At 50.7% G+C, this 16,007-nt stretch overlaps 1 protein-coding gene across 1 annotated transcript; it reads left to right on the forward strand.

Annotated features, from left to right (window-relative positions):
* The first annotated feature begins 1,886 nt into the window (after positions 1-1,886).
* Positions 1,887-14,545, forward strand: PSMF1 (proteasome inhibitor subunit 1). The gene is made up of 7 exons (XM_056845083.1): positions 1,887-2,018; positions 7,172-7,324; positions 8,460-8,542; positions 10,092-10,286; positions 10,416-10,469; positions 11,871-12,029; positions 14,477-14,545. Exons 1-7 carry the CDS (start codon positions 1,890-1,892, stop codon positions 14,526-14,528), a joined length of 825 nt encoding a protein of 274 aa, XP_056701061.1. The 5' UTR covers positions 1,887-1,889; the 3' UTR covers positions 14,529-14,545.
* Positions 14,546-16,007: the final 1,462 nt, after the last annotated feature.

Here is a 16,007-nt window from a genome sequence, read left to right on the forward strand (position 1 = left end):
GTTGGGAAATACCTGGGAGATGGGGGAGGGGGGGGAGTCTGAGAAGGGTGGAGCTTGGGGAGTGACTTCAATGGGGAGTGACTTCAGTGGGTATACTGTAGGGTTGCCAACCTCCAGGTGGTAGCTAGAGATCTCCCACTATTGCAACTGATCTCCAGCCGATGGAGCTCAGTTCCCTTGGAGGAAATGGCCGCTTTGGCAATTGGACTCTATGGCATTTTAGTCCCTTCCCTCCACAGGCTCCACCCCCCAAAATCTCCAGGTATTTCCCAACTCCGACCTGGCAGCCCTAGTATAAGGACGTAGAGTCCCCCTACCCAAGTAGCCATTTTCTCTTGGGGAACTGATCTCTTCAGCCTGGAGATTCGTTGTAATGCCCAAAGATCTCCAGTCACCACCTGGAGGTTGGCAGCCCTACTTTAGAAGGGCAGGGGAGGAGTGGCCGTCTCTCCCGCACAAGCTTGCAACGCCAAAGGGTCGAATTTGCATTGCATCGCGCTGTTTGTCCCTGGCTACAAAATAAAAGCCAAAATCGAGCGGCGCCTTAAAAAGCGACATTTATTTGCATTGCTTTCCCGGGATCTCCTCCACCCCCGGGCTCGCTGCTGCAAAATAACGCAAAAATAGAGCCGTGCCTCCCAAAGCAAATTTTTTTTGCATTGCTTTCCCGGGATCTTCTTCTCCTCCACCCCCGGCCTTGCTGCTGCAAAATAACGCAAAAGCAGCGCGGCGCCTGTAAAAAGCGACACGTATTTGCATTGCTTTCCGGGGATCTCCTCCTCCACCACCCCCGGGCTCGCTGCTGCAAAATAACGCAAAAAAATAGAGCCGTGCCTCCCAAAGCAAATTGTATTTGCATTGCTTTCCCGGGATCTGATTCTCCCCCACCCCCCCGAGCGGTCTCGCTGCTGCAAAATAAAGCAAAAACAGAGCCGTAAGTTTTATGTGCATTGCTTTCCCGGGATCTCCTCCTCCTCCTCCTCCTCCACCCCCGGCCTCGCTGCTGCAAAATAACGCAAAAAAATAGAGCCGTGCCTCCCAAAGCAAATTGTATTTGCATTGCTTTCCCGGGATCTGATTCTCCCCCACCCCCCCGAGCGGTCTCGCTGCTGCAAAATAAAGCAAAAACAGAGCCGTAAGTTTTATGTGCATTGCTTTCCCGGGATCTCCTCCTCCTCCTCCACCCCCGGCCTCGCTGCTGCAAAATAACGCAAAAAAATAGAGCCGTGCCTCCCAAAGCAAATTGTATTTGCATTGCTTTCCCGGGATCTGACACACACCCCCCCCGCGCGCGGTCTTGCTGCTGCAAAATAAAAGCAAACACCGAGCCGTGCCTCCCAAAGCAAATTTTATGTGCATTGCTTTCCCGGGCTCTTCTCCTCCTCCACCCCCGGCCTCGCTGCTGCAAAATAAAAGCAAAAACAGAGGCGTGCCTCCCAAAGCAAATTGTATTTGCATTGCTTTCCCGGGATCTGACCCCCCCCCGCGCGCGCGCGGTCTTGCTGCTGCAAAATAAAAGCAAACACCGAGCCGTGCCTCCCAAAGCAAATTTTATGTGCATTGCTTTCCCGGGATCTCAAAGCAAATTTTATGTGCATTGCTTTCCCGGGATCTCCTCCTCCTCCACCCCCGGGCTCGCTGCTGCAAAATAAAAGCAAAAACCGAGGCGTGCCTCCCAAAGCGACTTTTATTTGCATTGCTTTCCCGGGCCCCTCTCATCTCCCCGCTCGTTTCCCCTCGGAACCAAAGCGGCCGGCGCCGCGTTTTCCGACGTTGCGCGCCGGCGGCCGCCCAGGAGGCGTGTTCGGGGCCGGCTCCCTTTCGCTTTCGAGCCGGGGCCTTCCTCCTCCTCCTCCTCCTCCTCGTCCCCTGCAGGCGCGGGCGGCGGCATGGCCGGCTTGGAGCTCCTCTACCACTCGGTGGCCGCGGAGGTGGCGTGCGCGCAGGACGCCCTCGTCTGCTACCTGCACTGGAGCCTCATCGCCCACCGCTACCGCTGCCTGGGCATCGGAGACCAGGTGAGCAGCGCCCTCCCGCCGCGGTTGCCAACTCCCGGGGGGGGATGCCTGGCCCCTCGCTCAGACAGGCAGGTCTAAAGCAGGTGAACGTTTATTTTGTTGACCTGTAAGACTGCACATTGGCAAGCAGGTGGAAAAGATCTAAGTGACAGCCAGGTGATGGCACGTGGCAGCTCAATGACTGAGCAGAAAAACTGGCCTGCGCTGGACTGAGCGAGATGGTCCTGGAGACAAGGCAGCCAACAGTTGATGGGCTGGGAGACTATGCCAGTTATGTATAGAAGTGTACTATGTGTGTCTTTGGTTGTGGGTTGAGAGGAGTGGGTGCTTTGCGAAGCACTTTGACACTGCGAAATAAAATAGCACTTTTGTATGCGTGCGGACTCTGCGGTATTCACTCGCCTCTGGGGTGTCTGATACTTCTTCCAAACACCAACGTATTCAGGAGCCGCAGGTGCAACATGAGCAACCCACGGTTGCAAAGCTGCTCATGGCGAATCAAGCTACAAAGCGTCGTTTTAAGCATGGAGCCGTCCCAGGTGCAGAACCAAGCGGCCTGGGAGTTAAGAGATAGCAGTGTGCCTGGTGGGAAGCAGGGAGTGAGCCAGCCATAAGGCTGAAGTGCCTGCTAGAGACTCAAGGTCAAGGCAGGGCGGGAGGAAAGGAGCGGGGACAGCATAAGGAAACAAAACCAAAATAATGCTGGAACAGAGATGGGCCTAACTCATGTCAAGAGCCTGCCTGGACAGCCAGACTCCCGGCGGTTTGAACGAAGCCTAGAGACACATGAATCGCAAACCTTGAATGTACTTGAACAGACATAAAGCATGGCGCTTGGCATGGTTCTTGACATTGTGCGCCTTGCAAAGCGGCCGTTTTCTGCAGGGGAGCTGATCTCTGTCGCCTGGAGATCCGTTGTAATCCCAGGAGAGAGTTGGACTGTGGGACTCCCTGCCCCAGGATGTTAAACGGTGGGACTCCCTGCCCCAGGATGTGGTGGTGGCTGCCGTCTTGGAAGGCGTTAAGAGGGGAGTGGACGTGTTCATGGAGGAGAGAGAGGGCTATCCATGGCTACTAGTCAAAATGGCTAGTAGTCATGATGCATCCCTATTCTCTCCAGGGTCAGTGGAGCAGGACTATTATCTTAGGTGCTGTGGAACACAGGCAGGATAATGCTGCTGCAGTCGCCTTGTTTGTGGGCTTCCTAGAGGCCCCTGGTTGGCCACGGTGTGAACGGACTGTTGGACTTGATCGGCCTGGGTCTGATCCAGCAGGGCTTTTCTTATGTTCTTATGAGATCTCCAGCCACCACCTGGACATTGGCAACCCTAGGAATCCATTTTCTTTCCAATGCTGCTGTTTCTTCCACGGGCAGTTTGTACTGGTGCGTTTGTGCCTTGCAAGGGGAAGATATGTTCACACTTGTTGCAATCATGCAGGGCTAGGATTGCTATCTCTGGGTTGGGAAATACCTGGAGATTTTGGGGGGTGGGGCCTGGGAAGGAAGGAGGATTGGGGAGGGGCGGGACCTCAGTGGGGTACAGTGCTATAGAGTCCACCCTGCAAAGCAGCCATTTTCTCCAAGGGAACTAATCTCTGCAGTCTGGACATGTTCTAATTCTGGGAGGTCTCCAGGCCCCACCTGGACGTTGGCAACCCTAGTTTGCAGAACAAACAGCTGGAAGTCAAAGTTCTAGTCCTCACAAATTACTGTTGGGAGGGAAGGGGAAGAGATCTCTTTTGCCCCAAAACTCCTGGTGACGGTGCCTAGAGCATCTGCCTGCCCAGCGGGCGATGCCAGGATGAAGTTTGTTTCCCAGGGCTGCCAAAGGTACATGAGCAGGGGCAAGAGGAGATTTTGGTTGCCATCTCCGACTTGGGAGATTCCCGGCAGTTTGGGGGAGGATCCTGGGAGGGCAGCGTTTGGAGAGGGGCGGGACGTCAGTGGGGTATAATGCCATACAGTCCACCCTCCAAAGCAGCCATCTCCTCCAGGAGAAACGATCGCGACAGTCCGGAGATCACTTGTCATTCTAGGAGGTCTCTAGGCCTCACCTGGAGGTTGGCAACCCCAGGAGACATGGGTGGCTTAATTAATTGCCTCTGCGCTTGGTTTTGTTTCTTATGGAGGCGTGAAGAAAAATCCTCATTACAGACCTTGTAGCCCTGAGTGTTTGGATTTCTGTAGGGTAAATGAGTGGCCCTAAAGGCGGGTTTTACTCCAAATTGGATGCAGTAATGGGAGAGGGGGGTCTCGCTTTGCCAATCTCCAGGTGTGACCTGGAGATGTCCTGGAGTTACAGCAGATCTTCCTCCCCTGGAGGAAATGGCTGCTTTGGAGGGTGGAGTCTAAGGAATCCCATCCCACTGACATCCCTCCCCTCCACAGGCTTCACCCCCTAAACCTCCAGGAATTTCCCATCCTGGGGTTGGCAACCTTAGAAGTTAAATTAGTGAAATGGGAAGGGGAGTTCTCACCCCCTTTTCTGGGCAGAATGTGGAGAGGATTTTTCTGACTCTGTATTGTTAGAGGAGGTCCACAGGCAGAAATGCAACAGGTGAAGTCAGGCCAAGAAAAACAAAAAGTGAGCCCAGCCCCCCCCCCCCCCCAGTGAGGTAGGCTGTTGTATCTCTTCAGACAGTGGGGTGTCCCCAACTGTATGATTCCTCCTGGGAAAAGGCTAGATCGGAGCCCTGCTGGGTGGGAAATTTTCTTAGATGGAGATGTCGTCGGGCCTGCAAACCCACATTCGCCATCTGAGGCGGTACAGTCCTGGCACCTTTTTCCAGGCCCCAGCTAGAGGAATAATTTGGGGTTCTTTGGAGATCTTTGTTTAACATGTTTCCAGGCAGGGAGCCCTGAACGGCCTGCCTAGACCTGATGGTGAGCCTCTGGTTATGCTGTGAGCCGTTCCTGAATGTGGTGAGTCAACAGATTCCTAAAATGCAAAGGCAACCAGGACTTCAGGATAGTGAAGATGATACATTAGGGAAATAGCAGAAACGAAAGTGAATGCACTAAGTAAAGAATTCCCTATGGGTGGGGGAGGAAAGTTTCTTAAAAGACTTTTCCAAAGTCAGAACAATGCCCTTTCGTAGAATCGCAGAGTTGGAAGGGACCATACAGGCCATCTAGTCCAACCCCCTTGCTCAAGGCAGGATCAGCCTAGAGCATCCCTGACAAGGGTTCATCTGGCCTCTGCTTAAAGACTGCCAGTGAGGGGGAGCTCACCACTTTCCTAGGCAGCCCGTTCCACTGCTGAACAACTCTCACTATATGCTAAAATACAAACACTTTACTAGTGATACTGTCTAGCCCAAAGGTTTCAGAACAGGACTTTCCCACAGAGCCTCTTGACATTTTAGGCCAGCAGACTCAAGGGGAACAACATTAGGGCAGAGGGAGGAATGGGGGGAAGGAGGAATCCGTGGAAATTGCCACCCAGAGATGGAAGCGCCCTTCAGAACTGAACAGTTGGATACAAGCCTTTGTTTGGAGCCCTCGCTGTAAATGATGGGCGCTTTCGCACGTGCTGAATAATGCACTTTCAACCCACTTTCCACTTTCAATGCACTGTAGGGATGGTTTGCAGGTGGATTTTGTTGTTTCTCACAGTAAAATGCAGCTGCAAAGTGCACTGATAAGGTAAAGGTCCCCTGTGCAAGCACCGGGTCATTCCTGACCTATGGGGTGATGTCACATCCCGACATTTCCAAGGCAGACTATGTTCACGGGGTGGTTTGCCAGTGCCTTCCCCAGTCATCTTCCCTTTACCCCCAGCAAGCTGGGTATTCATTTGACTGACCTCGGAAGGAGGGAAGGCTGAGTCAACCTTGAGCCGGCTACCTGAAACCGACTTCCATCGGGATCGAACTCAGGTCGTGAGCAGAGCTTTTGACTGCAGTACTGCAGCTTAACACTCTGCGCCACATTGGGGCTCCTTAAAGTGCACTGAAGGTGGATTAAATTATGGAACTCCCTGCCCCAGGATGTGACGATGGCTGCCAGCTTGGAAGGCTTTAAGAGGGGAGTGGACATGTTCATGGAGGAGGGGGCTATCCATGGCTACTAGTGATATGCCTCAATTACCTTCAGTAGCCCAATAAAGTAATTCAGGAGAGGTTATCAGGATTAAACGATTCTTTTATTGGATCAATAAAAGAGAAGCGTGTGTGGAGATGCCCTTAAAAGCGTCAGAGCATTCCCACCCAGAACAAAGAAAGACATCGTGCTTTATAGACTTTAGGATGGAGGGCAGTAATCAGAGTTACGTATAACATCAGAGCCAATACACATTAGAGTCGTGTGTGTGTGTGTGTGTGTGTGTGTGTGTGTGTGTACAACCATTAGCATATTGTATTAGCGTGGTCTTGAGGCGTTTACTTAGGTGGCTATATGATCTCTAATGTAGAAACGAAACTTAACATTCTTATCTGACACCCCTGGTGTCTTAAATCACTGGTCTGGGCCTTGTTAAGGCGGCTAGCTGTACCAGCCGAGCAAGGATGATCTCACTTTCACCTGATTAGCAATGGCTGCCAGCTTATGCTAACCCAGTGATCACACTAGAGAATCTGAACCAAAGATTAATTCTTCACCCCTTATACATGGGGCAGTGCCTTTACATGTGTGTGCAGATATATACGTGCCTGGTGCTATGCTCTTATACCTGAGCATAGCACCTTATAAACATGTGAGTATTCGTACATATGAAAGAATATATATTTTCCCATAAATGAAGTTTATAGGCACTTCACTAGTCAAAATGGCTACTAGTCATGAGGCATACCTATTCTCTTAAGGATCAGAGGAGCAGGCCTGTTATATTGGGTGCTGTGGAACGCAGGCAGGATAATGCTGCTGCAGTCGTCTTGCTTGTGGGCTTCCTAGAGGCACCTGGTTGGCCACTGTGTGAACAGACTGCTGGACTTGATGGACCTTGGTCTGATCCAGCAGGGCCTTTCTTATGTTCTTATGATTCAAAGGGCATTATTCAGCATATATGAAAGCACCCATTATATCAATTCCCACATTTCTTATGGGTAAACCACAGCCTCTAAAGTGGCGCCTCTGAGCTTGTAGCGTAGACGTGTCCAAAGCCTTGATCTGAGCCACCTTTTCCTTGTCTCTCTCTTGGGCCGTTGCAACACAGGCGGGCCCAGATGAGAAGAAGTCAGAAATGCTTCCTCCTGGGTGGAATGCCGACAAAGACCTCTATACTCTGCGCTACGTTTCGAAGGACGATGCCCACCAGTTGCTGGTGAAGGGTATAATGATGGATGGCAGCATGATCCTCAACGTCCTGGTGAGGAGATCGATTTATTTTTATTTATTTTTGATGTGAAATCCCCTCCCCAACACCCAATAGAAGGTACCGCAGTACAAAATGCTTCACAAAGTCACTTGGATAAATTATTTTTGGGGAGGGGCCATGGCTCAGTGGTAGAGCATCTGCTTAGCATGCAAAAGGTCCTAGGTTCAATCCCCAGCATCTCCAGTTAAAGGGACTAGGCAAGTAGGTGATGTGAAAGACCTCTGCCTGAGACCCTGGAAGCCGCTGCCAGTCTGAGTAGAGAATTCAGACTTTGATGGGCCGATGGTCTGATTCAGTATAAGGCAGCTTCTTGTGTGTTCATGTCTATTAAGGGCAGTGATCTATACTATTGTGTATAGTTTGCTGTAAAATGGATTGTATTATTTATTTTATTTGATTTTTGGGATTTATAACCTGCCCTCTACCCTGGGCTCAGGGCAGCTAACATCAATGAAAGTCATCAAGCACAATAGAAGTCCCCCCACCACTTTAGGTGTTTTTTCCCCTTCTGCATTATTTCTAGTTTCCATTATTTTTCCTTTTTCTAATTCCCACTTGTTAAGGGTGTTTGCCCAGCAATTTTTCCAACGTTGCCCCTTGCCAGCGCAACTTATTTTTGAGCACAACAAACAGAAAACTAGCTGTCCAAGTCAACCAATGTGAAGCTGATTCCATGAACTTAAGCAGATCAGGAGAGGGAGCGCAGGAAGGTTGACGTCAGTGCTTGGCTCTCGTAGCCCTTTCTTACATGCCAATTGCCACTTTGGGGTCAGGAAGCAATTTTCCTCCAAGCCAGAATGGCCAGGGATCCTGGAGAGGTTTTTTCCCCCATCTTCTGGGCATGGAGTAGGGGTCACTGGGGTGTGGTGGGGGCAGGTTGTTGTGAATTTCCTGCATTGTGCAGGGGGTTGGACTTGATGACCCTGGTGGTCCCTTCCAATTCTATGACTCTGATTCTAATTACCTGTTTAAAAAACCTTGAATAATTCAGTTTTGCATAGTTTATGGAAAGCCAGGAGAGTGGGAGTCTTCCTAACCTCTGTGGGCAGGCCATTCCATAAACTGGGGACCACAACACACAAAGCCCATGGTCCCAAACTCTGCACTGTCTCTTTTCCCCCTCCAGGATCCCAAGACAAAGCAAGTGGGTGATTTGACTGTGAAAGTGACCGACTATGTCAATGCAGATCACCTGGGGACATTCGACAAGTAACTGCATTTCTTTCGTTTCATGGTGTGGGTTCGTTTGATCACCCCCAGAAAGAGTGTGAAAGTATTTTTTTTATTATTTAATTGCCTTCATAGCAGGCTTTTATTCTTTCCTGGGGCTCAGTGTAGTTTGTGTGGGTTTCCCAAGAGGTCTCCTGCCCCACCAGTGACCTTCTAAGCTCCAGCTTAGTTCAGAGAGAACTGTGACTAGCCCAAGGTCACCCAGCAGGCTTCATGTGGAGGAGTGGAGAATCAAACCCAGTTCTCCAGATTAGAGTCCCCCGCTCTTAACCACTATACCTCATGTAAGTAACGGATAAGATTTCATATGATGTGAAAAACAATTGCACAATACACACAAAACATGACTTATGTTTGTAAAGAAATGGTGCGGTTCATAATCCGGTTGCAAGCAAAAAAACCGGATCTGGAAGAATGAAGGCAAGCTGAGAGAACCTATCTCGTCGAGAAATTAATAAAAGTAGACGAGCTCCTCGGACTTACGACTCGTTTCCGTAACCGTGATAATCACCCCACCCGCTTAAAGAAGGTGCCAACATTTTATTTACAAGATGCTTTGTTGTTGGGTTCTTCTCTTGGTTGCATTGCTCGCCTGAGAACCCTTCCTCTTTGCGTTGATGGTTAGAGTGTTGGAATAGGGCCTGGGGGATCCAGGTCTGAATCCCCACTCTGCCTCGGAAGCGGGCTGGGTGACCTTGGCCCAGTCACACACTGCCTAACCTACTTAAAATGGAGGAGAGGAGAATGATGTCATAAGCTTTGGGTCCCCTCTGCGGGGGGAATGAAGGTATAAATAAGACTGTGTTTTCCGCACGCTTCACATTTGAAGAGAGCATTGCCTGTGTTTCTGAGTAGCTAGATTGACGGACTAGGATCCAGGAGACCCAGATTTGATTCCCGGCCTTGCAAGCTCGCTGGGTGACCTTCGGCCAGTCACACGCTCCACAGGGTGATTGTGAAGGTAAAATGGAGGTGAGGAGAATGGTGTAAGCTGCCTTGGGTCCCCTTTAGGGAGAAAGGCGGGGTATAAATAGAGAGAGGAGAGGAGACGACTGAGAGGGGATATAACCATCTTCAAGTACTTGAAGGGCTGTCATATAGAGGAGGGTGCTGAGTTGTTTTCTGTTGCCCCAGATGGTCGGACCAGAGCCAATAGGTTGAAATTAAGAGTTTCCAGCTAAACATTAGGAAGCTAAAAGCTAAAAGTTAGAGCAGTTCCTCAGTGGAACAGGCTTCCTCCAGAGGTGGTAAGCTCTTCCTTGGAGGTTTTGAAGCAGAGCCTAGATGGCCATCTGTCAGTAACGCTGATTCTGTGTCCTTAAGCAGATGATGACAGGGAGGACATCTTGGACATCTTCTAGGCATGGAATAGGGGTCACTGGGACTGTGGGGGAGGTAGCTGTGAATTCCCTGCATTGTGCAGGGGGTTGGACTAGATGACCCTGGTGGTCCCTTCCAACTCTATGATTCTATGATTCTGAAATGAAAACTAAAATAAAATGTAATAGATTCTTCCCTTCCTCCAAAGGGTGTATAAGAACACAGAAGAGCTGCAGTCACAGGTTGTTCATCACATCATCTCCCTGTTCGACACCGCCAAAGAGCAGGCTGACCCCAAGGAAGCGCCCAGACGGGAGAAGAACCCCTCTCCCCCCAACCCCCCTGATCACGACCCACTGTGGATCCCGCCTCGGCAGCCGCACGGCAGCCGGCAGCCCCACTGGTGTGTCTCTTGGCGGTGCAGCGAACTAGAACTGCCTGGGTCGGGACTCCGGGCCTCTTGGGCCGGTTTTGGTGGGATGCCAGGGGTTACGGGTTCCTGGCACTGAACTTGGTCCCCCTTCCCTTTCAGGCCGGACCCTCTGGGACCCTTTGCTGTCGGTGGAGAAGACCTGGACCCCTTTGGGTAAGTCGGTCTCTTCAAATTGATCTCTTCTTTGATCAAATCAAATTTTATTTAGTACAGTCCAATAAAAAAAGAATCAGTACAATAATTCAACTTCCAGAATATCAATTAACTCATGATAAAAAACATTTAAAATTGTAGAATCACAGAATTATGCCATGTTTTATAAAACCTAAAAAGCCTATATATGGCTTACCCAAGATTTCTTAATCTTACAGGCTATCCAACCAAATTTGGCAGCCTTAAAAGTGATCTCTCGATTCTTATCTGCCAACATTGGTGAGAGAAGAGTGCTTATATTTGTACTGGGATGGTGGGAAATTATGGGGGTAATCAGAGGTTCCCCAATAAGACTATAGATCTTACAATCAAAAAAGTTATGCTCTAGGGCAGTGGTTCTCTACCTTTTTCGCTCCATCCCCCCCTTTCACCATTGTTCAGAATATAATTCCCCCCTCCCAAAATAGTCTATCTCAAAAGGTGCATTCCAAATAATATGCACTTTGCTGAATAGTGGTCCCAATTCCCCTCCTGGAACCCTAAAATTCCTTCCCAGAGGGGAATTCCCCCCTTGTTGAGAACTCCTGCTCTAGGGTCTCAATATTTCCATCGCATAAGCATGCGATGTAGATGGTAATCCTCTATATCTTGTTTGACCTTTTTAACACGGACACTGACAATACTGCTGGAAGGACTTCACCAAAGGCACTTCAACAGTTATTCATTAATTGATTCGACTTGTGTCTCGCTCCCTATCCCAGCCAAGGCCGGGCTCAGAGCAACTAACATCCATTAAACCATCATATACACTAATCAATAATATGTAAAATACAAAAATAATTTACAATTTTATGTCATCATTCTCTTGTACTAAAATCCAATCGGCGCCCATTCATTTAAACCCATTATTGCAAGTCCTGTCCTCTGCTGCCAACAGGAACAGCTCCCTGCCCTCCTCTGACAGCCCTTCCAATACTTAAGGAGAGCAATCATGTCCCCCCTCAACCTCCTTTTCTCCAGACTAAACATTCCCAACTCCCTGGTAGGGCTGGGTCTCCAGGCCCCTGATCATCCTCATCGCTCTCATAGAATCACAGAGTTGGAAGGGGCCATACAGGCCATCTAGTCCAACCCCCTGCTCAATGCAGGATCAGCCTAGAGCATCCCTGACAAGTGCTTGTGCAGCCTCTGTTTGAAGACTACCAGTGAGGGGGAGCTCACCGCCTCCCTAGGTGGCTGGTTCCAACAAATGCAACAAATTGCTTTTCTATTTGAAGTTTAAATAACAAAAATATAAAGACATAATAAAATCTGTGACAGCCAAGCCCAGGCGAAACTCACACACCCTGCCTCTGAAGCAGGACCCGCCTGATTGTAAAACTGCCTGTCGCTCTTTCTCAGGGGCCGAAGAGGAGGGATGATCTCGGATCCGCTCCGATCAGGATTCCCAAACCCCGCCATTGACCCTTCCACCGGACTCCCCCACAGACTTCCTCCTGGAGCTGTCCCTCCTGGGGCCAGATTTGATCCTTTTGGCCCCCCCGGGGCTGGCCGGGCTGGGTGAGTATGAAGAATTTTGGCTGACAGGTCGGATTTCCTTTGGGGACAGAGCTGGGGGGCAAAAATCTTGGCACCTGATTCGAAAGGTCCGAATGACATCTCTCTCTTTGCACTAATTATTGTGGAATATGGACATGTGTGAAGCTGGCTTATACTGTGTCAGACCCTTTCATAGGGTCGCCGGACAAGCAAGGCCATTCATGCGTGGCTGTTTCCTTGCAGTCACCCCACCGACTACTTCTGGCCTTTGCTTTGATTATGCTTGCATTTTCCAACCATCAGCGTGGTGTAGGGGTTAAGAGCAGTGGTTTGGAGCGGTGGAGTCTGATCTGGAGAAGTGGGTTTGATTCCCCTGTCCACCACGTGAGCGGCGGAGGCTAATCTGGGGAACCGGGTTGGTTTCCGCACTCCTCCACATGAAGCCATCTGGGTGACCTTGGGCTAGTCACAGCTCTCTTAGAGCTCTCTCAGCCAAATCTACCTCACAGGGTGTCTGTTGTGGGAAGGGGAAGGGAAGGTGTAAGCTGGTTTGAGTCTCCTTTAAGTGATAGAGAAAGTCAGCATATAAAAACCAACTCTTCTTCATTAGGGGTCGCCACACTCTCCCTGCACATTTTGCCTGCGTTTTCTGGATTCGTGTTTAGCCAGCATCCAGAAAATGCGCAGAAATGCTCGGGGAGAGTGGGGCGACCTCTGGTGGTTGGAAAATGCAAGCGTAATCAAAGCAAAGCCCCGGAGTAGTCGGCAGGGTGACCACGAGGAAACAGCCGGGCATAAATGGCCCAGGAGTCAAGTCCAGTAGCACCATAGAGACCCACACAATTTCAAAGCTCGCTTTGTCAGATACAAGTCGCAGTTGTGATCCCTGGGTCCTTATATCCAGTCAGAAAGTGGGAAGGGAGTCACAAAGAAAGGAGTTAGGATGCAAAGGCACAATGCAAAATGTATTTTCTGGTGGCATTTCTCCCTTGCTGCTACTCAAGTAATCACATTTTGCATCGTACCTTTGCATCCTGACTCCCTTCTTTGCAAGACCCCTCCCACCTCCTGACTGGAGTACAAGGACTCAGAGATCTTCATTCCTACTCTTATCTGATGAAGGCTCTGGGAAAGCTCATACCCCCGAAAATCTTGTCGGCCTCTAAGGTGTTCCTGGGCTCGAGTCGTGCTGCAGCGGTCTTCAGTCTGTCAAGACTCAGGACTCTGATGCCCATTTGACTGATCTGCAAGTAAGTAAGAATGTAAGAAAGGCCCTGCTGGATCAGACCCAGGCCCATCAAGTCCAGCAGTCTGTTCACACAGAGGTCAACCAGGTGCCTCTAGGAAGCCCACAAGCAAAACGACTGCAGCAGCACCATCCTGCCTGTGTTCCACAGCACCTAATATGATAGGCCTGCTCCTCTGATCCTGGATTGAACAGGTCTGCATCATGACTAGTACCCATTTTGACTAGTAGCCATGGCTAGCGCTCCAGGAACATGTCCACTCCCCTCTTTAAGCCTTCCAAGGTGGCAGCCATCACCACATCCTGGGTGAACTACGCATTGTGTAAAGAAATACTTCCTTTTATCTGTTTTGAATCTCTCATCCTCCAGCTTCATCAGACGACCCCGTGTTCTGGTAACATGAGAGAGGGAGAAAAGCTTCTCCCTGTCCACTCTCTCCACACTATGCATAATTTTATAGACCGCTATCAGAAAGACAGGTGACCGGAAGAGGCGTTACATGAGTTGTGACTTGGATGTGGTGGGCCTCAAATGCTTGTGGAGCATGGGAAGACCAGGGGTGTGGGGAATAGCTAGGTAAGATCAGACCAAACTCTTGTGGGGAAAGGGAGAGAGTAGTCAAAGGGAGCGCTTACTGAGGGGAGAGGGGTTGGGAGAGAGATGTAGTTGGTCTCTGAACCTGTCTGTATTAACCCTCTCCATCGCTGAGTATCCATGCCCAGCCATCCCTCTGTCCTTTCTGCAAATGCAAAGAGAGGCACGAGGTGTGTTGCCTTTGATCTCTGCCCGGGAGCACCAGCTGCAGATCTTCCCTAGAAGCAGCCCAAAAAAAGGCCGCCTCTGTAGCAGCCGCAGGGCCCACCTGATGGTCCCAGCTCCTTGGTTGGTCCGTAGTGGTTAAGAGCGGTGGTTTGGAGCAGTGGACTCTGATCTGAAGAACCGGGTTTGATTCCCCACTCCTCCACATGAACAGCGGAGGCTAATCTAGTGAATCGAGTTGGTTTCCCCACTCCTCCACACGAAGCCAGCTGGGTCACCTTGGGCTAGTCACACCTCTCTCAACCCCACCTACCTCACAGGGAGTCTGTTGTGGGGAGAGGAAAGGAAGGTGATTGTAAGCCGGTTTGATTCTTAAGTGGTAGAGAATGTCAGCATATAAAAACCAACTCTTCTTCTACTACTTTGGGAACGATGCTCAGTTGTCCTCCTTCTCCCTTTCAGGCCGAATCCGGACCACTTTCCACCTCCAGACTACGACGACATGTTCATGTGAGGATGGCTGAAGATCCTCCCTGCCTCTTGGGGGAGCTACGATCACTTCTCCCCCCCTTTCACCCGCCGCCCACTCCGGGGGCACAGGCTTCCGTTTTCTTTCCTAGCTCTGTAAAAACCGGCTTCCGTTTTCTCAGCGTATGAACCAGGAGAGGAAGCCGTGTGCGTAAAGATAGATGTTCCCCCATCCTCCTCCCTCGCAAGATGTTATTTTGACTCCCCCCACTCCCCAGCAGTTTAGACCTGCAAATGCCTTTTAAACTAACCCGGGATCCAGGCTCCCAAGAACGGCCACTGTGTTCCGTGGTTTTTTATTTCCAATGGATGCCGCTTCATGAGAACATAATCCTCTCCCTGCATTCTCTATTTACAACAGCGGCTGGAACCCAGCTGACCGTTGGCTCAACTTAGAGGGGACGAGTTGACCAGTTGCAACCGCTGGCTTGGGTCCCTCCGCTCCGCCACTTCTGGGGCCTCCCTCTGGCTTAAGGAGGCTTCCGTCAGGCTGGAGGATGGCTCCCAGCCCCTGTCCTGCCTCTCTTTCAGGCTGCCGCCAGAGCTTCCGAGGTGGAAGCTGTACATAAGTACAAGCGGCAGCCTACTGGGTGACTCCTTGCATTTCTCCCTTTCCCTAGAGTTTGAGCTCCTGTTGGCATGGGAGCCAAGCTGTGAAGCATACATCAGGTCGGTAGACAGAACAGGCCAGAGGCCGGGCACCTCGGCAAACCCACGTTCCCACAGCTGGTGCGCCCTTGTTAGGCTGTTTGCTTTGGCTCTGTACAGCTGCTTTGGAAACTGCTGGCCCAAATACCAGGCACCCCCTTTCCTGTTCCGAGTAGGCCGCTTCTCTTGCAAGGGAGGAATGCAGTCTGTCTTCCTGCCTCTGCCCTTGTGCGTTTTTTAACAACACCCCCGGCGTGCAGAAATCTAAAAGGGGGTGTTTTTCCCCATTGGAAACGCTTCCCCTGCGACGTTTCTGGGCACAGGGCTGCTGTCAGAGAAATGGGAGCATTGCGAAGAAGCAAGTCTTCCAGGTGCAAAGGAGGGGGGGGTCGCCTTGAGTTGCCCCTTCCCCTCTTGCTGCCGCAACCCCTTAATTGCAAAGGGCCCCAGCTAGCCATTTGGCAGGGGAGGGCGACTGAATCCCACCTAGTTGCTAGACTACCACACCAAGAGTTGTGCAGCTCCTCCTGGTGACTCTGGCATTTAAAGGATGCCAGGAAGTTTGCTTCTCTGCCTCCTCCATCTGAACAGCTGGCGGGGGGGAGGCTTTAGGTAGGTGCCATGCTTCTGCAGCTGGCACAATTGTGCCGCTTTCCTGGAGACCAGGACAGCTTTCTCTACAGGTCTGTGTGTGAATTCTCTGGGTGGCCCGCTCTGGGTTGAGCTGCCGTTCTCGACAGCTGAAAACACTTTCCCCATGCATCAAATGGTGGGTTTCCACCTGGCCCCACGCCTGGCTTAGCAACCTTTCCTTTTT

The sequence above is a fragment of the Euleptes europaea genome, chromosome 2 (genome assembly GCF_029931775.1).
Source record: "Euleptes europaea isolate rEulEur1 chromosome 2, rEulEur1.hap1, whole genome shotgun sequence".
Lineage (NCBI taxonomy): Eukaryota > Metazoa > Chordata > Lepidosauria > Squamata > Sphaerodactylidae > Euleptes > Euleptes europaea.

Bases quoted from the DNA above. Each gene is read 5' to 3' on its own strand.
- PSMF1 (XM_056845083.1), top strand. From the start codon at position 1,890: ATGGCCGGCTTGGAGCTCCTCTACCACTCGGTGGCCGCGGAGGTGGCG. The intron at 2,019-7,171 runs GTGAGCAGCGCC...GTTGCAACACAG, and splicing joins GCCTGGGCATCGGAGACCAG to GCGGGCCCAGATGAGAAGAA. The intron at 7,325-8,459 runs GTGAGGAGATCG...TTCCCCCTCCAG, and splicing joins GCATGATCCTCAACGTCCTG to GATCCCAAGACAAAGCAAGT.